Source organism: Ciconia boyciana, chromosome 5 (genome assembly GCF_034638445.1).
Source record: "Ciconia boyciana chromosome 5, ASM3463844v1, whole genome shotgun sequence".
Taxonomy (NCBI): Eukaryota; Metazoa; Chordata; class Aves; order Ciconiiformes; family Ciconiidae; genus Ciconia; species Ciconia boyciana.
The window spans coordinates 84,807,783-84,831,989 of record NC_132938.1 but is presented as its reverse complement, the minus strand read 5'-3'; the positions used below and the strand labels follow the sequence as shown (position 1 = coordinate 84,831,989).

Here is a 24,207-nt window from a genome sequence, read left to right as displayed (position 1 = left end):
CCTCAAGTCATAACTGCAAATAACCTTGCTCCGTTTTCTCAGCCCCAGGGTGCAGAATCCAGAGATCTATGCAATGCCCTTCAAAAGGTTACGTTCTTGACTTTCAGCTTAAAAGGATCTCTCAAAGTAAGCACTGAGCTCCCTGTGGTGTCTCTGCGCAGAGGTAAAAAACCTGATTTTGGTATGACGCGGTTTGAGGAACGCTGGCAAAGCTTTCGTAAGCTACAGAATGCTCCTGACAGAATGAGTGTGCCAAAGCTATGTTTTTCTTACAGCTGCTGTTTATGAATGAATGCTAGAAACAACAGCAACGCAAACTGGGACGGCCCACACTACTTGGGGTTGAAGGCATTCACTCCATCCTTTGAAGGCTACTCAATGCCAATACTTACTTTTGCAACTAAAATCCGCTGGACCGGCTCAGAATCATCAAATACCACAAAACCAAAATTAGGCAGTTTTCCTCCCACTCCTTTAGTATTTATGCGAAGTTCTACCACGTTTCCGAAGGCTGGGAAAACACAAGGGAAAAGCCATGTTATCAAAAACCACGGTGCCAGCTCTACCACCCCTCCCTCCACTTGTTCCAGACAACACCTGTAGTGTTACAGCATGCAAAAGTTCCCCTGTGTGGCCCTAAGTGAACGTTCCTGACTTTTCAACACAGTTCTTCTTTTTAGTCTCTGCAGCTGAAATGGCTACTTACTCATGAAGAACTCTTTCAGTTCACTCTCATCGATATCATGCGGCAAGTTCCCAACAAAGAGCTGGTGGCTGTCTGGATAGCGAATTATTCGACGATTATCCGACTCATTCTGTTCCATGTCCCCTCTCCCTGTCGTCAACAGAAAGAAGAAGGTAGAGCCACTGAGGTTAGAAGATGTGCGTAGATTCGGATGAACACATCTATGAACAGCACCAAGCACGTTCACTCAAACAATTCTATACCTTCAGCTCTTGAGTGAGTGACACAGGGGGAGGATACTATCTTCCCCTCTATGCAGTCCTGACAATTTAGTGGTAATACCACAAAGTATTTGTTTTCTTTTTGTCTGGTTTCCCTGGTTCGGTTAAATAAATCCCTGGTAACTAAAACAGCTGTCATACTGGGCAAGTTTGTTTAAGAGGTTCTTGTTATATCTTAAATCATGACACTGAAGAGGAGCTCACCACCAGTTAAAATGTACTTTTAAAAAGATTTGGATTTAATTCACCTCTTCATCTATTCCTTAGCACAACAACAGTATACTTACTTTGGCACTCATATTAAAAACAGCGTTTGCCAGTCACCTCTTCTGGCTTTCATCTTCCACCATTTTGTCCCAAGTACAAGTGAGAGTTCCTCATGTTCTCTCCAGCTCACCCAAAATATTAGTATGCTTACCAGCATGCAGGACAAAATCTTTCCCGGTGTCTCCCTGCTAAATCATTACCTGCCTTGCAGTGTGACAGCAGCACACTGTTATCCCTTTTGTACCTGAAGTATTACAGTGTAGGTATGTACCCCTTTCTCTCCTCAGCTTCCCCTACAAGCCCGTTTACAGCAAGCTTGCTAGCTCATTTGAAAGGTTTCCTTAAGCAGATAAAACGGCTCGCTGACTTCCTTTGAAAATAACACCGTAGGGCTGAAGCTCTACCATTTGGTCAACTGACGTTTCAGCTTTTTCTTCCCTGCCTCCGCTGCCCCCCAGTGTAAGATCAGAATTAAAAGACTCGGGCTCTTACACTTTTCTGTATGACTTGTGTTACATCCAAGAGACGTAGAAATGCAGATTTGCAACTTGATTTAGCCACAAGTCGCAGCTTTTGCTCCCTGCTGCAGATGACGTGTTAAAAAAACCGAGCATTGTTAACCTGCAACAGATGTCATGGTTCTTTCTCAGTGCCTTAAATCCTTTCAGTTTCAGTGTTGTCCCTGAGTGAAGATATACTTAAGTTGATCAAGGCCTAAAGCACTTTTAAGCCCAATCCGCACCACAGTTTGGTATGCACTTACTGAAAACCTTCGCTACAACCAATTTTAGCTAGAGTTGGTGGAGACGATAACAGTCGCTGAAACTTAACCACCGCTGCAGGCAGCACTCTGCCAGCTTTACACTACCACTTCAGGATAATCGCAAATACCGACTCCCCCCACCCTTAGAACTCGTGACTTAGGGAAGACGATGAACTGCTCAACACCCTGTAACTCTGGGCCTTTGACCAGATAGCTTTTGCCCAGCGCCGGGCAGAGGTTTGCCGTCGACAAGGCTGGACTGATGAATGCACTTCAGAAGGCTTTAACCTCTCAACACCGCTCCTGACGACCGTCAAGTAACGTGCACAGTTTCTAGCCAGACCATCCTACAGATTTAGATACTCTGTAGGAGTAAGAAAATGCAGAGAGCTGGCTGCTCATAAACTAAGACAAACATGAGGCAGCCAAACTGAGAATGGTATTTTAGACAATTACACAAGATGGAAAAATATGTATAAAATTATTAACTGACTGAAGCTGACAGGGTGAGAAGGTTTTCTTCCAAAACAAAGAGCAACAACAGGTTATTTAAGAGCTGTCACTTCCAAGGTTCAGCAAAATTAGAGGACAGGGAAAAAAACCATCAGATTTCCATACCACCTTTTCAGAACTGCATCAAGCCACATGAAAAGTACTCAAGCATATAAGCGAGTGGCCTGATGATTAAAAAACTTTTCAACAAAACAGAAGCTTGGAAGTAATGCCTGATCTTTGCAACAGCTCATTACCAGCTTGGACTCCAAATCGTATTCCCCCATTTCCAGTTGAAGGCAGTAGGAACAGACAGTTCATTATCAGCCAAATACAATACAGGTAACAGACAAGACCCATCAAGGAGACACACAAGCTGATCCACATTACCTGGTCGAGGTCCTCGGGCTGGAAAACCCGGTCTTTCCCTGGGACGCTGTTCACGTACACGAGGAGGTTGAGACTGAGCTTCAGGTTTAGTTTCAACTCTTGGCTAAAACAGGAGGAGAACATGCATTATTAAACACCGGGCCAGTAAAAAAACCCCAAACCCCAAAACTCACCAAAACCAAAAAACCCCCACAACACAAGACATAGATAAGTGGCATGCACAAAACAAACTCCAGAAGATATACACCCATGACAATGTGTTTGGAAATACATTTTTTTCACCTCTATAAATTCCTCTGTACCAATCCAGGACTGCAGTGTTCAGTTATCTCTGCTAAAAGGTGCAAAGCAAACATCTCTCAATCAGAGCGTCTCCCCAAAACATGGCTAAGGTGAATTTTCCATGTTTGACCAGGCATTGAGACCCCAACGCTCCATTATTCAAGAATCCCTTGACCTGCCTAAAAACCCCACATAGATCAAATAAAGCTTCCTCATGCCAAGCTCAGACTTCACAGATTAAGAGGTAGTCCGAGATGAACACAAAGAGATGGGCAAATCACATTTTCTGTCTGAGTCCCTGAGGGATTCTTTTCCTCGAGTGCAGAACGACTGTAAGGAAGCTACCAAAAAGAAAGAGGAGAGCAAAACAAAAGCTCTCAGAAGTGTAATAAGTATTTCTGATACAATAAAGCCACCTGAAATGACAATTTCTACAGACTACCTGCTGAGGATATTCTTCAACCTTCCTGATGGCAAGACCATGATGCTCAAAGTACACCCTTCATATTCTCATATTCTCTAGGAACTAGAACACCTGTTTCATTTTTTGGAAGCAAAAAATGCTTTTAATTTGAGAAAAAGAGACAGAAAAATAAAAAATATTTCTATGCAGCCTGTTGGTTACTGAAGCAATTCCCAACATTTTTTAAATTCCATTTTCTGTACAACAGTCCAGCAGCTGCTGCTGTGCTGGCTTCTTATCTTAGAAAAATAAAATTGTCCTTAGGAGCATAAAGAAGAACGCTAGCTTCTGAGGAAGATTAAATACAAGGACAACGGCTACAGGCCCAGACTGCTGCGGAGAAGTAGTTTATATTAAACATCTCCCTTATTTTCCTTTGAGAACTCAAGACAACTGACGGTTCCAGCCAAACAGTACCCCACAGGGGTAAAAAGACTGTATTTAACATGAAACATGCAGGTATTATGCACCAAATAAATGTTTCAGCCTTCACATCGCTCGTTCTCTACCCAGCTAGGAATAGGTTTGTCCTTCCACCATTTCTAGGATCATTTTTTCAATTCCAGGAATAAGCTAGAAAATCAGCCTTCCTCTTAAATCTCTTTTCATTATACCTCCTCATGGGGCACTGGAGCTCCCCTGCCATCTTTGCTCACACGTTTACTGCATTGTAAATTATACCTCAAAAGCGAAACTCAATACATTCAGACGCCCATTTCTTAGATACTTATGGCTATCAGGCTTAAACACTCAGTCCTTCCGTCAACCTTAGCAAAGATTTGCTAAGTCACTGATGTCCTTCTATTAAATCCCAAATAACAAGTAACTTCTACCCCCTTGCTTAGCATTTCACCGAACTTCTCATCTATCGCACAAATACTCTCTGTCTACCCAAACAACAAACAGCTAACCTCATTAGTTGCTTTCTAATCAGTACCATCCCTTTTTACAGAGGACGACTGCCTCAGCGCTCTCTGGCGCTGCATGAAGAGGAAAGCACTTCTGCAAAACTGTGCTCCCCCAAAACATGGCAATTGTTAGCAGCATCACAAGATGCCTATTAAAGGCTGCCATTTACAGCCCCAGCAGCAGCTAATTGCAACTCTCATTTCACAGAGAGCACACAAAGTGGACTGAAAGGCACAGAATAAGGATTTCAACAGCAGCAACTAAAGGAGCGCTCAAGCCCAGGAGCCAAGTATGCCACAAACCCCAGCCTAACGGAGCTTTGAGAACAATTAAGGAAAAGGTGACATTGTCTCTTCTCCTCAGAAGCTCACATGGGGAGGGAAAGGGACCTCCTCCTGCTACGGCAATGCTACTGGCAGTGACACCAAATCCAGCCGCAAGTCAGCCTGTACCCACCAACTTTGGAACTGAATACCCCCCTGAAATGGAGGAGGATGGGACAGAAAGAGCAAGGGAAGAGGTGGCTCCAAAGGCTGGTACAATTCTATTTTTGAAATCTTACAAGGCTTAAAAGTTTCCCCAGAGCGGGATGCCTGCCACAATCAAAACACACGCATGCAAAGAACCAACTAGCTAAGCAAACAAGAAACCACGCTTCACGTGAAACAAAAGAAAAAACCCACATCATCTCACCTGAATTCCAGTAGCTAGGTTACATGCATACCTCAGATAGCTACCACACTGTCTCCGAGGTAGACGTGGACCACACAACTTACTAAAGGCACTCATCAATCACTTCCACAAAGGCGCTATAGATTATAGAAGAGTCTATCCAGAGCCCGAACAGATTTAAGGTGGTGCAAGAACGCAGCGTCTATAAACAGATCTTTCCCTGAACTCACCACTTCCAAGCCAGGAGACGAGAGTCAGGGAGCACCCTGCCTGCCTCCGCCCCTCCGGCACCCCTCTGACAGCTGATGTGTTAATGCAAATGGGAGGTCAGAATATCTGAAAATGCTATCAAGAGAAGGCCCGATATATCAGTGTAGGCAGGTTGATTTTGAATCGCCCACAAGAAGAAAAAGAGCAAGAAATGCTGACCTGTTTAACTCCATAGCTGTAAATAAACAGGAACTGAACTGGCATATATCCAAAACAGTACATGTCTAGTGCTTTGAGAGTTCTGAGTTAATACTACAGAGGCTGTATTTTTAACTTGATAAAGGATGTGGGAAAAACTGGAGTGATGCAGAGAAAGGAACCAGAAGGACAGTTAACAGCTGCTTTGTAACATCACTGATCCTGGCTAGAACAGCATCCCAAAGGAGCCACCCACCCACTAGTGCAATCTACTGTCCTCGTTTACATGGATAGTATCTGGCATTAATGGATCCGAGAGAACAGGGAAAAGCTGCTACTGATCTGTAACCCCTTGCAGAAATTGTTCAGGTGCCTTTTCTACCAGCTTTCTGTATACCATGTCTGAAAAGCGTGCAAGAAAAGGAGCTGAGAACTGACTAATTCTGTCTCCAGAAGAGCCAAGAGTTGAAATTCTTGCCACTTTGGTATTTTTCAGAAACTTCCACACAGAATTACTTAAACATGAAGTCACAGCTAAAGTAATCTAAAAGGCAGAAAGCATGATAAGCTGCAGAGACAATACAATGCAGTTTAAGGGGACATCTATAAGCTATATTGCGCTCTCTCATACAGATAATTTTAAATTATTTTTGCAGTCATATTACAAAAACCCACCCTCTCTACTGCAAATTAATAAAAATCAATTTTGCTTCTGCATAAGGAAAATCTATTCTGCACTAGAAAAAACACAGTTTTTATGGCTCAAATACCACCTAAATGCTCAAAGCCCTGTTGAAGCTGATGAAGACAGACAGGCTCCCCAACTCATTACATAGCCATTATCTGATTTCCATGACAGTCCTGTCAGACCAGAAGCAACACCATACAAGGTGTTGGTTTTTTGTTGTTTTTTTTCTGTTTTCTCTTTTAACATGCATTTGGCTGAAGGGCCATCCTGGACAGGTTTCTCTCTGTAAGTAAAAAACAGAGAAGAAACCAGTGCTAAAACAACAGCTGCAATAACCCAGCCGCTCCACTGAAAATTGCAGCCTTTTAAAAAGGTTAAACATGAGCTACCATGACATACAGTGCTTTGGTACAAGCGTCAGCAGAAGAGGTTAAAGCACACATTTTCTATTTTGAGGATTTTTATACACATTGAGAGTCTCAGACCGTCTCGCACCAGCTTGGCATGGGCAGGGCATGAGCTATCACCCGGTCAAACTTTCTTTCCTCTTTCCCCTCCTCACCCAGTCAACCTAGGAATGGGAAGATAGCATTGTCCTGGCAAGGAAATGTGAATCCTTCCATTCCTCACACAGTCATAAGTTGGTACAGGGTTCTGCGACAAGTTAATTATAAATGGATAATGAAATCCAGCGTAATTCTGTAAATGTTAGCCTTCCAATGCAATCTTGCACCTTCTCAGAAACGGTGCTATCCCTTTTTATGGCTGGGGCACTTCCGCCAATGAAATACCCCTTTCAAATACACTTTAGAAAACTACCATTTTGCGGGGAGTTGTTTTTTTGTTCTGGTTTTTTTCCCTTGCAAACCAAACCATATCCCATTAAGACAGGTCAAAAAAATTTCAGTAGTGATTTCCTGTTTCCACATGAACAGATTTTAACATCACCATCACCCAAAGTTACACCTGTTACGTGTACGTGCCTTCGCTTGCGACAAGGTGAGTGCATTAACATTTAAGACACAATTAATTTGTGCAATTTAAGTCAAACAAATTGATCTTTCAATTTAAAAAACTGAAGCAGTTTGCAGAAGTAATGAGACAATCCAAGGTGTTCACAGATGGGTTACCTGTGAGACTGGTGCTTTAACATGGGGTGGAATTCCAGAGGAAGAAACAGTACCACTAGGAGGCAGGTTTTTACTGGTCACTGAAGCCCAAGAGAAAGCCTGCAGGAAATGCAACAAACCTAGGCTACTAATCATGGCAAACCACTGACATTCCTACAGGGAAACTCGTCCGCTGAAAATACACTTTCGGTTCATATCTGACTATTAATTAATTGTTGTGCAAGCATTACAACGAAGATACAGAAGGATTTGCAGTTCTAGCCGTCTGTGGACTCCAACGGCGTGGAGCAAGTGTGTATCATGCCCGCTATCGCTACTTGAGTGAGCCCAGTTCCCTCAGCATCCCCAGATCACTGCTTTCCATGATGTAACCTAACCTAGGACTGAAAACCCTGTAATGTTAAGTGTCTTCTGCACAAAGAAAGAAAGTGGATGCCAGAAGTTAGAAGTAAAAACAGAAAAGAGAAAAAGGATTGGAAAAAAAAAAATACGGGAGACACGCTGGAGCTAGAAAATGACCTCTCTCCAGCTTTCACCGGCTCCTCCCATCTCTTTCAAACTACCTAAGTGTAACCATACCAGATGACGCACGGTGTGCACGGTGGTTTTGAAGATTAGGCATCCTGCTTCTAAGGGAGACAGTCAATGCCCCCATGTTGATTTTGAACCTGTACTGCCAGCAATTTTGCAAGTGTCAATGCATTATGTTGTTTTCCAAGGAAGAGCAGTGGTTCTCATTGTATGGGATTTCTGTTGGTGGTAGCTTGAGGTGTTTTCTTAACATACGTTAACTCCACATTTAAAAAGGTTTACACATGCATAGAACCACACACACACACACTTTACAAGCAGGGCATTAAATTTACGATAGGTGACTTGAGCAGCGCTTAAAAATAACATTCTTTCCTTTTTTAGCGAAACTTCGCATTTTCACAAGTTCAAGGTTCAAGTCTAGCCGTTCATACAGCATGACACTGAAAAGAGGTACCAGTTTGCCCACTCAAAAAGGCTAAGTTCAAAACCGCATCTTCTGGTTTACCATCTGCACCTAGAAGCACAGATATGACTTTTAACTAACCTTTGGTGGTTCTTGTGGTAGTGAAACAGGTTCTACAGGAGGTGGAGACGGAGACTTCTCTTCGAGCTCCTCAAGGGTCTTTTCTTCTACTTCAGCTTTCAGCTCCTCGGTTTTTGTTTCAGATTCCAATTCCGGCTCAGGTTCATGAGACGATTCTTCTAGCGCCTCCTCTATCCCATTGCTACAATAATCAAAGGCATTTTATGCAGCTTATCAATTGCTTTGTATTTTAAGACTTTTTGTAAGCCCTGCTATGGTTAACGGCCGGTATTAAAAATATCATTCTGCTTCCAGTTGCTACCATATGGTACCTACATATACAATACTGAGAAGTTAAGCTGTACCCCCACAGTTGCATACAAAGCCAGATTTTACTCCTGCTCAAGCAAAGACATGTTTTACAATTCTTTGCAGAGAATCTGAAAATCACACAGACATATAAACCCTTTAAGGAATAGGTGCTAAACTCAAGAACCGCTGCTCCTAAAAGAGCAGAAGCACAGTGAGAGACCAATGGAAGATTAAGCTATACACATAAATGAAGCCATTTTGGAATGAAACCCGCAGCTTATTTACAAAAATGCCATACAGGTTCCCTACCAAGAAGTTGTGAGTCTTGTTTACTGAAAATCACATGCAACTTCTTCTCTACTGTGTGTTCAAAATGTAAGATATCTGAGGTTCTTCACTTCTGTCTTCAGTCACCCCAAAAGCTGACCAAATTCCAATTACTTCTGCCTGTGCAGCTCCTGCCACAGGTTAGCATATGCCTATGTGACTATCTGATGAATGCTGCCTTTACAGCTTCTTTCCAACTGGCACAGTAACCCAAAACCAAGACCTGACTTAAAGCTTTTAGGCATGAAAAACTTCCTGCATTATCTTGAGCAAGTCACTGCCAGAATTCCAGCAGACTCCCCTCTTCCATAAGATTTCTCATGAAAAGCATTACGTGAGCAGCATTTAGCATTATCACTGATGCACTTAACTGACATCATCTAGCGATGTCGCAATTTTTTATTTTTTTAACAAGGAAACCAGGAAGTCAGTTCCGGCCCTTTAAAAGGCATTCCTATGTTTCAAAAAAAGCACAGGGTTTCGGTGTTGTTGGTTTGGGTTTGTGGGGTTTTTTTTGTTTGGTTCGTTGGTTTTTTTAATAAAATGTATTTTTCTTATAATAACATCATGAAACTTTTTTCTTTAATCTTGTTTAGTTTTTAAGACACTCAGGACAGAGATCTATTCTTCCAATACAGCTGTACAGCAGCTTCTCAAAAAGCAGACCTTCCTCTGAGGTTCAAGTGCTACCCAAATTTGAGGAGTAACATATCATTAACCACTCCTTTGTTAACCCATCTCTTCACATAAATTACATCATAACAACTCACTGTTACAAGTTTACATAACAAAGACTCCATTAAGTGTGTACATAAACACGGTTGCTACCTTTTCACCTCACATTTGAAACCAGAAGTGAAAATACCTAACAAACATAAGAACATCCCCCACTTCCTCTCTCCATTCAAGAAGCAATGTTTCAAAATAATATGATGTTAACATAACACTGATCGAGTTAAGTGTAGGTTCCTAAACTGCCTGTTAAATCACATCCAGAATCCAAAGCCAAAGCAATACTGTCGTTTTATTAAAAAAGCAACTTCATATAGTAAAATGGACTTCTTACGTTACAGGATGGTTTTCATAGTAAGTACTGCTTGCATTCTCTTGCACGGGTTCAGGTGATGGTTGTCTTTCCTCCTGTTCCTCTTCCACCTCTTCCTCAGACTCTGACACAAAAAGAAAAACTTCCTTAAACACCTCTGCAAGCGTACACAAGCCGCATTTAAAATAAAAGCGTATTAAACTAGTAGTAATCAAAATAAAGCTTCATCAACAAAATAAGGCAATATTAGCTGCAAGAAAAGATAGAAGACCCTTCCACTCGTTCAAGAGGCTTTCTTTCTTACTATTTTCGCAAAAAGGAGAAACTAGAGACATATTGCTGCTAGGAAGTTCTGTGAGGAGGGTTCGAGGGTCTTTTAAAGCAGCAGATGCTTTTCATATGGTGGCAGTAAAAGAGAGAGATTGCACTATTAGGTCATAAATCTCAGTACCTGAAACTAAGAAGATTAACCTCACGTACAAGGATGATTGCCTAAGATGCTTTGTTCTACAGAACCGAGATGAAAACGTTCCAGAAATTATCCAGTGAACACATGTACATACATTCTGGCTGTACTCTGATTTGCTTTGCCTCAGTGAACAGAGGGGAAAAAAACCACCCAGGTCAAGTTCAGCCCCTGAATAGAAATGAATTACCAAACATGATGACAATATGAAAGTGAACTACATGTCATATTTGAAAAGCCAATTAGATTTTTTCTTCAAATCACTTCACCTAAAAATTCGTCTGGTCAGAGAAATGAAGTCTACCTGATGAAACTAGTGGCAGCAAAAGTACTATTGCTCATTATTTCCATTCTCTACCAAGCCTCACCCACCCTGAGCCAGTTCAGCCCTTCAAGGAATAAGGTACTACTATACGCCCTTCATTTTACAGAATGTTCTGGACCAGCAGATAGTTCCAGCAACATAACCTATACTCCGCGCCCCAGCCCCCTGCCAAATTACTATGCTCCATGAGAATGCAATACAGTTTGCGTCTTTCCATCTCTGCTAGATGCTTCTGAATGCTCTGCATACACGCTAGAGGAACAAGCACAAGACAAACTCTACATGTACAGTTCTTCTCACCTTCATCAAGTTCTCCTTCTGAATCCCCAAATACTTCATCTTCATATCTGAAGATATCATTATGGACATAGAACTTGTTTGGAACAGAACCCTGTAAAAGAGCAACATGCATTTTTTTACATATATGGTATATTGATATATATATGGTATGTTGATATGGTATATCAACAACAAGGATGGATTAGAAATGTAAGCTTTGGGGTACACACCAATATTTTGGAAGAGGACTATTTCACTAAAGCCATTTTCCACGTGGTACCTCTTCTCTAAGCAAACAAGTGAACGGTAACTTCCACCCAACTGAAAAAGGAAGTTTCACGCAGAAAAAACCCTATTTTGTTAAGTCAAGGCAATCATAGGTTCTAACTAAATATAAAGTCCCTCAGTTTCATCAAGGAATTTGAATTTTCCCTATTGCAAACACTTTACAGTAAAAAAACAGAAGGAACTTTCACAGGGTGACTATATGCTTATAGCAGTGCATAGGGAAACAACAAAGAAAATCAACGAGACTCTAAAACGTTAATCGCCAACCACACAATAGTTTGTGATGAAGTGGGGGGAAAGAATTAGAAGGAACACAAGACACCCTTTACCCTTACACAGCTCTGCTCTCGCTAAGAGCTAAATTTGAGCAGTAACTTGCGCAGCATCAACCCGTACTCACATTTGCCAGAGGACTTGAAGAAAGTGCAGAACTACACTAGAGACCTGATCTGCAGAGCTGAACATTACTTTTTTTTATTTATTTGTGCCAATGGCAGCTCCCAAATGCAAGCTCCAATTTGCTTTGTATTACTGCTCCAATACTTCAAGTCTAAGAAAATAAAACAGCTCAGGATGGGTCCAACACACCTGTTTCTCTGCACTCACATACTGTGACATATTTAATGATAGCCTCTGGGCCAAGCTCTAAAAGCCAGATCATACTTTTTGCCCCAATATGACAAATGGTAGCTACAGGTCAGGTTTCCATCATCATTATTTTAGGTTAAACACAATCTTACATGTACTTACTTCTGGAGCAAGCACAAAAGTCTGCATGAACTTCCTCATCGGCTGCCCGTTGTTCGACAGCTCTCCCATTACTTGCACAACCACCCCATCACTCAGAGTAGCATGAGCATCCACATGACGAATCTTGGTGTGGCATTCACTGAACTGTAATGACATCACTTTCTTGTGTATCTCCTAGAAATAAAGAGTTCCATTTAGCTACATTGAGTTTTGTACAGAGCTTTACACATTTTAAATACCAGAGTCTGAACTGACACAAAAAAGCACCCCACTGAAACTCAAAAGGTAAATACAGGAACCAAGAAGTGTCTTTCACTGAGAACAGTCTACCTGAGCTCATCTGACTTTTATTCTGAAGTTTTCCACCAGGATTCAAGTACTTCACAGAGCAATCAAATAGCGTACAACTTGCTATTCAGTTTTTCCAGCTGTATTACAACATATGACCTCTTTTAAGGCTTTCATTTTTTAAAGGGTCTGTGAGAGGGACAGGATTTACCTTGTGTTTAAAAAAAGAAACCACCGCCCCCCAAACAGAAAACCTCAACCCACTACGTATCCACAAAGTACCCAAACATCACAGGAGGGGGTAACACCTGCACTACCAAGATTTTCGTGCTGCCAAATCAGGTTCTGCTAGTGAAAGAAGAAACCAAACCTGCCCTGGGGTAAAAGCCACATTGCTCAAAGATGTGGCTACCACATGAACAGACGCCCCTAGGCGACAGACATTATTCTTATGAAGAGCTACAACCAAAGCGAAAAGTTGTGTTTCTTGGACTTACTTCACGTCTTCAAAAGTTATCTTCCACTTTAAGAAAATTCCACTCATAGAAGAATTTGGTAACATACAGAATTTCACGTAACTCACAAAGATCAAAGTCCCCTTCCCAAGGAACCACTTCTAACTGAAATAAGACACATCAACAGCACAAGTCTAACAGGTCCTCTTAATTTTGTTTTCCATCCTAAACATATTTTCTGCAGTCCAGATGCAAAGCTGATGAATCAAACATAACTCACAGCAAAAGCAGCAACAGTCAAAAAAAAAATTCAAGCCAACAACTTCCTATCTCCCTCTGAACAGGCGGCAGTATCACAATACGTTATTTACCAGATAAGAAAGTCAAAGTAATTAGTAAAGAAAAAGACTGATTTATACAAGTAAGTTCTGCACATTAATGAGGACTACAGGACTGGTTTTGATACGCACAGCTTGACCGTACACTGCTTCTTGCGGTTTCCCACTGGCATCCAGTCCTCCATGGACGTAAGAAGAATTCCTGCCATAAAACCTGCAAGTAAAGAGATGTAAATGTCATAGCAATGAAAAAATAGAACCAAATCCAACAAGTATTTTAGCCGAAAGTTGTACAGCTCAATGCATCAGGAATTTCAGCACAAAGCGCAATTCAAGATATATTTTCTGCTTCCGAGGCTCCAAGAATACAGGAACAACAAACAAGCTTAATATTCAGTATTCCAGTTTGCCTAAGATACGTAGCAAGCTCCTAAAACAACCTCAGTGTTCCACTTGCTTCCTTTAAACAAGGTGGCCGTTATGGCTTGAAGGTTCCCCAACGTCAAAATCATCTGCCCCTGTTAAAGCTGTGCTACCCAGCTGAGGTGTTAGCCTAGGGCGGAACAACCCGCCTGCCTCTCCTCTGAACCCCTGTTCCCTTCAAAGCTTCGGGCAGCAGTGCGGGACTCTGCCTTGGATTCAGACCGTACGGACGACCTGTCTGACCAACCCACCTCCCCATCTGTCCCGTCTCTCTGCTATACATGGCTGTTATTTCACTCTTCAGCTTTCTCAGAAGCAATGGCCAAAGAGCACTTTTAAAACCTCCAAAGTATTAGAAAAGACCAGATTCCTCTTAGGCACCACAGCTGAACACAAAGCCCCCAAGAAGAAATTCTGTCTGAAATCAAGCGTAAAAAAACAGCAAACGAAAGAAGACCAAACAGAACTGCATCTTACTGCTGCTGCACCAAGGGATAAACTCAGGACTAGATGTAGCCCAAAAGCAGCGTTCTCTCTAGGCTTCTTACAGTTAAGCCGTGACCAGTATGTCATTTGCATTAACTGCATCATTGTGTACAAAAATTGCATCACCACTTATAGCAGCCTCCACCGTATAACTTTTGACACAAAACTAATATTCCATATTTACGCAGCCCAACAAGTAGCAGTTGTGCTTTTGGTCTTGTAAATAGCACAAACCTCTGGACCTCTCCAAGAAAAACAAACCCTCAGACCCTTTCTTGACCCAGCTTCTGGATTGGATTTCAACAGCTCCTATTTTGTATATGCAATATATGTACGCTTGCTTCCAATATTTTTCCTACATTTCAGAGATCATTTTGCACTTTCATTCCACTTCCAAATTTTGAGCCCAGAATAGTCTAAGTTTTGTTTTGGATTTTTACTGCCAGCTTATAAAGAATGTGACAAATGCTTAATATTTTCTGTACATTGAAATCAACAGATCAGACAAAACCATTGCATCACACCTTTTTTTATTTAGAAGCAGGCTTTGCCTTGGGAGTGATTGCCACGAGGTCTGAATGCTAACACTTGCCCTGCTTCTACAAGATACCATTAATAGCCACCCTTGTGCTGTATATATGAAATAAAATTTTCATTAAGTACTTCTTTAAACTTACTGTCACACATATTAGCAAGGATATAGAACATTTCTCTCTAGTTAAACAAGCCAATGCAGAGGGTCAGTGTCAAGATACAGAATTAAACACTAGAACTTCCACATTTGCCATTTCTTGGTTTATCCTACTAAACCTTCCCAGTTCTACTTTCCTGAAAATACCAACCCAAGATTTTAACTCCCGTGACTATGTCCAAAAAAAAAGTCCGGGAAATATTAGATTGTTTTCTTTGGTACCAACTGCATAACCATGTTTTTGAGCATGGTCCAGCACTTCCTAACAGCAAGGAAAAACAGAAGCTGAGCTGAAGCAGCGCGCAAGCAGATAGGAAAACATCTTTTCACTCTCTAAATGCCAAAGTAAGCCCTCTAACAGTCAGTATATCTTACTAAGTGCTTTCATGGTGGGACCAAGAGTTTTAACCTGCTTTTAAGGAACTGTTCAAGCTCTTTGGTAGGCAGAAAACCTAACAAGTGGGGACTGCAGATCAAGAAAGGAGTAAACATTAAGTCCCCAGTTATATGGAATTCTAAATTTTAAGTTAAGGGGCCAGCAAAGCCATATAAATTCACCTGAAGTGCAACAGGCATGCAAACTACACCGAGTAACAGCCATTTACAGGGCAAACTGATCTCTGCTTACTCGTAACCCGTGGATAAGCTTTGGATAATGACTAGCGACAGGATACTCGGTGCTCTTCTCAAGCTTTTAGTAGGAGAAACCATAACTTTAACACTTGCTGTCCAAACTCCCTTACCGCTGCAAGAAGGAACACATCAAGCATCTGGCAGCCATGAAAACCCAAATCTTTCTGTGGCAGTCAGCAAGTTGTTGTTCAGGCTAACAGCAAGAGAAAGAGGGAAGATGCCCTCTCAGAAGAACATCACTCATAAACAAGGTGGGGCCAAAGAACAGAAAGGTAAATGTCCTCTGTATCTCAGACTGACTAGAAAAAAGTAGCCACCTCCACAGCCCAAAAAAAGGGACAGCAGTGGCAGAGACTAAAACTGGCTAGAAGACATTTCACACAAGCAGCTCAAGAATCAGCTATGATTCAGCCAAACCAGATCAAAACCTCTAGGACACTTCTGTGCAGAGGTATTTAAGAGAAATTTCACAGATGCTACTGTTAGTGACACCTGTGCCACCCTTCAAGTGGCCAGAGAATATTTGTGAGCACAGTGTATCACCTGCACCAGGGAGCTTGCCTTGTGAGCGTCTATCCAGCTCCCCCGACCTCAGCAGGGCCATTCCAGGAGACAGTTAACAGACTGGTCATCAACAGCCCCTCCACTTTATAAAAGAAGAAGAATTCAGTAATGTTTTTGGACTAGAGCCCTTGATGAAAACACAATACCTGCAAGAAGGTAAACTCTACGGACAATTCCCCGTTCCCACTCAGCGTACCATGCATACAGCATAATTTGGAAAGCTGCATTTCAGAGATGTTCAAGTAAAGCTTGAGATTTAGAGGGGTGGGAGTAATATCTAGTACCTCCTATAAAGCACCAAAGTTGTCTTCAACAGGCTCAATGTCTCTGCAGACATCATTTTTCCTCACATGTACACTTCTGCCAATTTCATATCACCCCAATCTGGAAACATCAGTCTACATCGCAAATGTACCAGGAACACCAGCTCCATAATGCTCCCATAGCATGTGTTAATATTGATGCAACGGAAGTAATACTGTCATACTAAGGGAAAGCAGGAGGGAAGGCAAATCTGGAACAGCTGGCTGCTCTTCTTTGACTGAAGCAGTTAGGGAGAAAAAAACATACCGACAGTATTTCGCTTCTTAAATCAAAAGACACACACCCCCCCTCCAAATCCTGCCAAGGTTACAGTCACTATCATTACAGGTAAATGCTCTTACAAGCAAAATCAAAGACTACTTTCACCACCGGGTTTGAGGCATGGGTGATTTACCCCATATACAGTTTAATTGCCATTGAAAATAAACATTACAAAAGGAAAAGGCAATCTCCCTGTAGAACCGATACAATTCTCCCTCTGCCTTTGGTATTAAGCTGTGAAGCATGGCCTAATCATCCCTTATAAACTCTTCTCTGTCTCTTTCTTTATGCAAACAATTTCTGGGTTTCAGACCAACACGACAGCACACTTCACAAGAAGCTGGTCTTACTAACTTGGGCTTTTCTACCATTCAAAAACGACCCTGCTGTTCTGATATTGGGATTTCCATTGCGTCGTTTGCTCGCAACATAATTGTTGCCTTGAAAAACCGGTATAGTCACGCCCTTCCTAAGTCTCTTAAAAAGAATTTCAAATGCCTGACCTTTGCAGGCAATGGATAGTTATGGATATCAACAAGATGCTAACTGCTGACAGACCTGCCTAACAGCTACTGCCGAAGCCAAGTCCAGCCAAGGCATCCTTTCCCAGGCCACCTGGGGAAAACATGCAGGCACGATACGGACCTAAGGAACGCAGTTCTTGGGTCAGAGCGAGCTGTCAGTTTGTATATCAGGTATCGATGAGTTACATGGACGCGCTTGTCCAGTTGTTGATCTGATCTGACTCATTTGTTGAAGTTTTGAGGGCGAGGAAAAATTCTGCAATTGCTAAAAATCCTGCTTTTAACTCCTGTTAGATTACTAAACATATATTAGGAAAGTCTGGAATACACTGCTCAGACACCTTAAAAACAGTTTTAAACACAGAAAACAACATGGTTCCACAGCAGTTCAGTGATTTAAGTAAAAATGATACCATTCATTTTCCCCACCTCAAAGCTATAGATGAAAAGGGCCATTATTCAAAAGACTGAATTCTTAAGTAAGCCATCTGAGAGCTCTAACTTGTGCTCAATCAAAAGCCCAATTTTTCACCATCAACCTTATGTCAAGTTCTGAGACGATATCAACTCAAGCAGTAACTGCTTTTTTTCTTTTTATACACTGGCAAAGCTACGTTCACCTTTATTTATTACAAGTCCACGCTGCTCTAAGTCCAAACGTGGAAATGCAAAATCTTAAGTGACAAGCTATATGTAGCCAATCAAAACCAGAAAAAGAAGGAAGAAAAAAAAAAGGGGGGGGGAGGGGGGGGGGGGAAAGAAGGAAGAAACGCTTTCAGAGTACCATTTAAATAGTGGACACAGGTAAAAAAAAAAAAACTACTGTATTTTCCACCTACCTTGTCCAGGCCATGACAGTTATACTTAAATCTCTAATCATAATCTGGATAAAAACTTCTCAGAGGCAATGCAAAATATGGGATCCTGAAATAATTAGCGTGTTTGTCTTAGGTACTAAATGCAAGTGCTTCCTCTGCCATTTTCTTTCCTCTTCTTTTCTGTCTTTTGAGCAAAGTATTTCTGGAATACGTCCACATTACCATTTTATAAGCTGAGAAGCAGCTCACTTTTCCACACAGGAAATACCTTGATAGCATGCCATACATCCATATGATCAGACTTGGTTCTAGAGCATAAGGAGTTTTCAGTAAGACGACACAGTTTTCCAAGAGCCCAAAAGTTAGCCAGGTCCATTTCTTCCCATACTCAGAAATGAATGTTTATCTGATTTAGAACGAACAGTACACACTTTTGTTCAAAAACATGAGTCACTTTGTGTGTGAAAGTGTTACCTGTGCAAGAAGTCAGGAGCTTTATTTAGCAGAGTGTAGTACTGTCTCACGAACTCCCGCCCTACGAGCAGGGGACTTGGCTTCTCCATCACCATTTCTTTGGTACACAGTGTCAAAAGCTGTAATTAAAAATACTCATGTTAGTTTGAAGGCAGCCCTATGTATCACAACTTCCCCATAAAAGGATGGGCATACTGATATTAGAATTGAAACAGTTATGTGAACAGGAACTCAATTCAGGAACTCCACCAATTCAGGACACCCTCCCCCACCTCCTTTGATTAAATAAAAATATTTCAGTCAATTCATGTGTTACTTTGACAAAGAGGGAACAATGGAAACAAAATCCCTTACAGAACAGGTGCTTTAAAAAAACAAAACAAAACAAAACAAAACAAAACACAACACCACCCCAAACCAACAAGCAAAAACCCTGTTAAAAACATCTAGCACCACTTATTTAACCCTTTGGCAATAAACTGATGAACAATTCAAAATCCAAGTTCAACAGCACTGCAAAACAAACAGGAATACACTTTAAGTCAGCCGGTAATATTCCTTTATCTCAAAGCACATCTGCTTCAAAAGGCTACTGTCGCATCTGTAACACGAAGATGGTAGCACCAATATTCTGAAGTAATTATGTGGGCTGGATTCGCATTCCCTGAAGACTGGGAAGGGAAACCTTTACGCCTCAGAGATGACCAAAGCCTTAGGTACTACTTGTCCAAGCTAACTGCATTTCACATTTGCCATAGAATAATTTAGGTTGGAAAGGACTTTCTGGGGTCACCTGGTTCAACCCCGGCTGCAAAGCATGACCAGTTTCTAACATGTTGCTCATTAAAACAAGTTCTGCATAAGGTTATTTGCTAACATGTAAACAGAACTTCGATCTGCAATTTATGCCTGTCAGCTGTCATTTTAACATGGTGCACCTTGGAGAAGTATGGATCCACACCCTCCCACCAGGTAGTTGAAGGAAGCAGTAACATATCATCACCCCGCTCCGGTCCTCTGCTCTTCAGGCTGAACAAGCCCAGCCCTCTGAAAGTCTCTCTCTGCATGGCTCCAATCCTCGAAGAATCCTGGTGATCCTACACCAGACCCATTCCAGCATGTTGGTTTCTTTCCTGTACTGAGGAGTTAAAACTAGGAGCAATACTCTGGGTCCGGGTGTCACAAGAGTCCAAATGGAAAGGAAGAATCACTTCTGCTCACTATACTCCTGCTTACGCAGCCCAGAACGCAACCGCCCGTCATCACTGCAAAGGTACACCGCTGACTCAAGTTCAACTTCTCTGCCAGGACACCAAGGTCCATTTGTAGAAAGCTGCTTCGTATCCAGACCGTTTCCCGGCCTTTACTTCTGCATGCAGTTTTTCCGTGCACACGCAGAACTTCGTAATTTGCCTTTGTTGAACTTTGTGATGTTCCTGTCAGCCCATTTCTCCAGCCTATCCCTCCAGAAACTTGCTGTGGACCACTTCAGCCCATCATCCAGGTCAGGAGAAAGGTGTTAAACTGCATCAGCCCCAGTACTGATCCCACAGAAACTTCGCAAGCTGCCAGCTACCAGTTGGACTTTGTATCGCTCCTTTTGATGCTGGCTGTCTGGACAGTTTCCCACCCACCTCATAGGCTATCTGTCCAATTTGGCTCCCAGGATAGTACAGAAAACCAAGGCCTTACTGAAATCAAGGTAAACCACATCTACTGCACTTTCGTAATCCACTGAGCCATTCGTGTCATCGCAGAAGGCAAGCCAGTTGGTCAGTTATAACTTGCCCTAAATCCACGCTGGCTGTTCAAACAGCTTCTTGTCCTTCACGGATCCGAACACAACGCCCAGGAGGGCTTGCTTTACAAGCCTTCCCAGGAATCAAGGAGAAGCCGGCCAATCTATAATTCCCTCAATTCCCCTTGCCTCAAATGGTTCTTAGTTTTACTTGCTATGCTCCTACCCATCCATACTGTCTTGCAGATCGTCCGTGTCATAAAATTATCTTCAGCACTCTGGAAGTCTTTTTGATGGCTTGCCAGCACCCGACATGTTGCTTTTTCCAGCTCATGTCAGGAAGGCTGAACTCACTCATGAATACCAGCGTCTGCAATCATGAGATTCCCTCTAGTCCTCTACAGAAAGCTTAATCTACTTTCTCTGTCAAAAAACAAATGTGTACGCAAGTCAGCAGGCAAAGAAGACCAAGTCAAAAGCCCAAGTTTCCAACCTGGGAGATAATCCTAGAGTAAGATTTTTTTTTTCCCTTACCAAAATAACCTCGACCCGTCAATCCAAGCCAAGGGCCAATACAAAGGACCGTTCGTAATTGCAGCTGGACAAGGATGTAAAGCACGTGAGGTGAAACTGAGAGATTAACCTCAGCTCAAGAAGGGCCTGTAATAAAGGTAAAACGTACACAGGAACGGTGCCACAAATGTGTCAGATCGTGCATCAAAAAGGAACCCTGAAGAAAAAAGCCCAAGTACTTAGCTCAAATAGTTTACACTTAACGGACTGTCAAAATAATCTCAACCCAGCAATCCAAGCCATAAGACAACACCAAGAACTGTTCCCGAATACAGTTAGCCAGGAATCACACTTGAAGAAACGGTCTCAAAAACTTGTAGGCAAGGCAGCAGGCAAAGCCCAAAATACAAGTTTTGAACTTGCAAGTAAGAAATCAGAAAACTTATTTTAGGATTATCCAAAATTTTTTATTATACCCTTCCAAGACTCTGAAACACGGCATTAGTTGTGACTCATGGGAAGCCCCAGGGTAAGTCATTTTGATAATCAGACCCAAAACCAAATGTCAAGAAGAGTAAGGGACATCAACAGCTTGAGCCCTGTGCATGTTCAAAGTGGGAACCTCCAAAGAAACAAAATCTGAGCAATTTGGGGATCTTCCTAACATGACTCATACTACAGCAACGGCACACACGTGGGAATTTTACTTAGACACCAACCTTAAAAGAACAAGGACCTCAGTTTCTACAGGCGAGACTATTCTTCTTTTTGCTCCCCTGCCCCACAAGCAGATGATGAACACAAAATTGGTGGTATGATCTTCACCACAAGCACTTGTGAGAATACAAGTGCTTGTGGTGAAGGACAGAGATACATCACAATTTTTTTTTTTAAAGAACCTATAAAAAAGCAGATCATAGCCAGCACACATTCTTATGAATATAGCAATAAGCAAAGTACATATGTTAACAAATTGCTGGCATACCACAAGGAACACTGAAAATGCCTCTGGGTACAAAACATAATAATCTGTGACAAGTCATTACACTACATCAGATCTGTATCACACTAGATCTTTTCTTCATTGGAAGCTGTGCTATTTCAGGAAAGGCCGCCGAAACCTTTCAGAAAATCTGAGAAAGGCAAGTACGCAATGATCACACACAGCCAATTCTTCCCTAATGACTTGAAACAGAAGTCGGTTTACGTGCTGAACGAGATGAGTACTGTCCACCGCTGTCCATGTTTCAAGTGACAGCACTATTGATTCACATCAGAGAATCACAGTATTTTACAGGACGCCTCAGTACAATTCTTCACCTGTCTCAGTATTATTTCCTTTCACCATCTCTTCAGAGATCTCAATAGGGGTAGCAGAGGCTTAATGACCTGTTCAGGTCTCCAAGTCATTAGAAGGCAGTAAAATAAAAACGCAGGTACTCCTTGCTATCAACATGGGTGCCATTAAACCAGGTTTTAAAAAGATTAAAATCTCCACGTGTCCCAATTAGCATAGCACCTCCTTTAAGTCAAGGACCCGAGTCTTAGCAGGCCCAAGGGGTTCGGAGGTAAAGGCACCAGTGAAACTTAAGCCACAACCCAAGGCATTGGCATCAATAATTTAAACAGTACAAACTTACAAAGAACAGTATCTCCGTGTTTTACCAGGCGCTAATGGAAGCCCCGCAGATACACATACTCTATAAAAGCTATTTTTCCAGTTTTCATCGGTACATACTCAAGAGTCAAGGAATAACAGCTAAGAAAGAAGGATCTGAGCGCTCTTCTTCCTTGAATAAAATCAGCCACATTCTTAGTTCAGCCTGAGCAGCCATTGGGAAAGTCTCTTAATGAGAACTTTTTGCTTGAGGCACTCGCGTACATACTAGCCAGAAACAAAATACCGAAACTGAGATGGCAAACACCAGAAATCAAATAAATTTGTCTGCTAGTTTCTTTATGGTGCAACTGTATTGTTAAAGAACCCCCCCTGCATCATGCATGCTGATAAAAGCCATAAGTTACACAGACAGGGTAACACAAACACCCATGCAATTGCTGCTCGTCCACAGGTAATCCTGCCTACATCAAGCTGACATAACGATTAATCGACAAGATTTAATTTCTACCCTTTTCAGTACTTTCGATTCCTGTGCTACCAGGAAGGCACACTGGATTTGCAGTGCATTCTTGAACCAAGGAGAACCAGCAGCCACGCGATATATTTTGTAATAGACTTGCAAGCTGGAGGACAAAATGGAAAGATGGAACCTCTTTTTCCTCCAGACAAGGCTCAGAGGTAAGGGACCCAGAGGCACCCGCCCAAGGCACCGGAGTCCAAAACTGAAGGAACATGCACCAGTGCAATACTTCTTGCAACTTCAATTGGCATGACTCAAGTTCATAACAACAACAACAACTTAAGCCTACAGGCAGGACTGCATAAGCTTGTCACCATTACCTCAAACAACCAAGTTCCTATCTTGAGTTATTTCCATGGTCACGTCTTTCAAGAAAACAAAAACAATGGGAGAGTTAGCACAGAAAGGAATTACTTGTTATTTGCATGCAAAGATAAGCAAATTAACAAAAGCAGAAAGGATATTTTCCTCCAAAGAGCAACACCAAGTGCAACTGCAGGGTAGCGCTGAAATAAATGGTAACATTCACTTAACTTTGTGACAACATCCCAGCTACATGCTGTTCGGTTCTGGTACAAGATTATCACAGACTTTCCTCAGCTCTGCAAAAAACATCTTTTGATGGCCCGGGAGAACAAATGCCAGCCATGACAAATAAAGCAAGAAGTTAGCCTTTGCAACACGATGAAAACTGTTAAGGGCTAAAAGGATGAGATATAGCTCACGTTAGGAGAATTGTGGTCAAGTACGTGGGAACCAACTGCGACAATAATTTCTCAAGTCCACGCTCAATTAATAGCATGCAAATTCATTCAGCCTGTAATCATCTTTACACATAAAACTTTATTCATTAAACTGTGTTTGTCACTTCTTCAACTAAATAAAAAAAAAACCAACCCAACCAAACTATCACCCATCAGTTTGCACAGGAGGGAGCAATTCGTTTCTGAAGAAGTACTGAAGGCCACTATGCATCGAGCAGTCAAAATGTTCACTGGCATGCATCTTGCTCGATAAGCAGCTCTCACATTAGAGAAGCCTTTTTTTCCTAAAATATATGTAAGCTTTCTCATTAATATTTCCCTTATCCTGCAGAAAACATAAGTGTGACTAGTCATCCATGGCAAGGCATTAAGTTACCTGAGGGGATGACTGAATAGTGGTGTACATGCTCAAACGTAGGTATCCAGAGAAAAAACTTTGCACAAAGTCTTCGATTGTGCCAGAAGAGGTAGTTCAAAGCCACCTCCATCCTGC

The 24,207-nt window shown here is 41.9% G+C and overlaps 1 protein-coding gene across 2 annotated transcripts in view; it reads right to left on the bottom strand.

The window, feature by feature from the left end:
* G3BP2 (G3BP stress granule assembly factor 2) overlaps nt 1-24,207 on the bottom strand; it is a 29,757-nt gene that overhangs the window by 1,717 nt on the left and 3,833 nt on the right. Inside the window, exons 2-11 of one of the 2 annotated variants that reach the window (XM_072862027.1) lie at nt 18,559-18,677; nt 13,493-13,574; nt 12,280-12,453; nt 11,263-11,353; nt 10,193-10,295; nt 8,509-8,689; nt 7,431-7,529; nt 2,879-2,981; nt 707-835; nt 393-511 (exon numbers count right to left, since the gene is read on the bottom strand). In XM_072862027.1, coding sequence (XP_072718128.1) covers nt 393-511; nt 707-835; nt 2,879-2,981; nt 7,431-7,529; nt 8,509-8,689; nt 10,193-10,295; nt 11,263-11,353; nt 12,280-12,453; nt 13,493-13,574; nt 18,559-18,653 — 1,176 coding nt within the window. In that variant the 5' untranslated portion in view covers nt 18,654-18,677. The remainder of the gene's footprint in view (nt 1-392; nt 512-706; nt 836-2,878; nt 2,982-7,430; nt 7,530-8,508; nt 8,690-10,192; nt 10,296-11,262; nt 11,354-12,279; nt 12,454-13,492; nt 13,575-18,558; nt 18,678-24,207) is intronic. The other variant, XM_072862028.1, reaches the window with a different exon arrangement.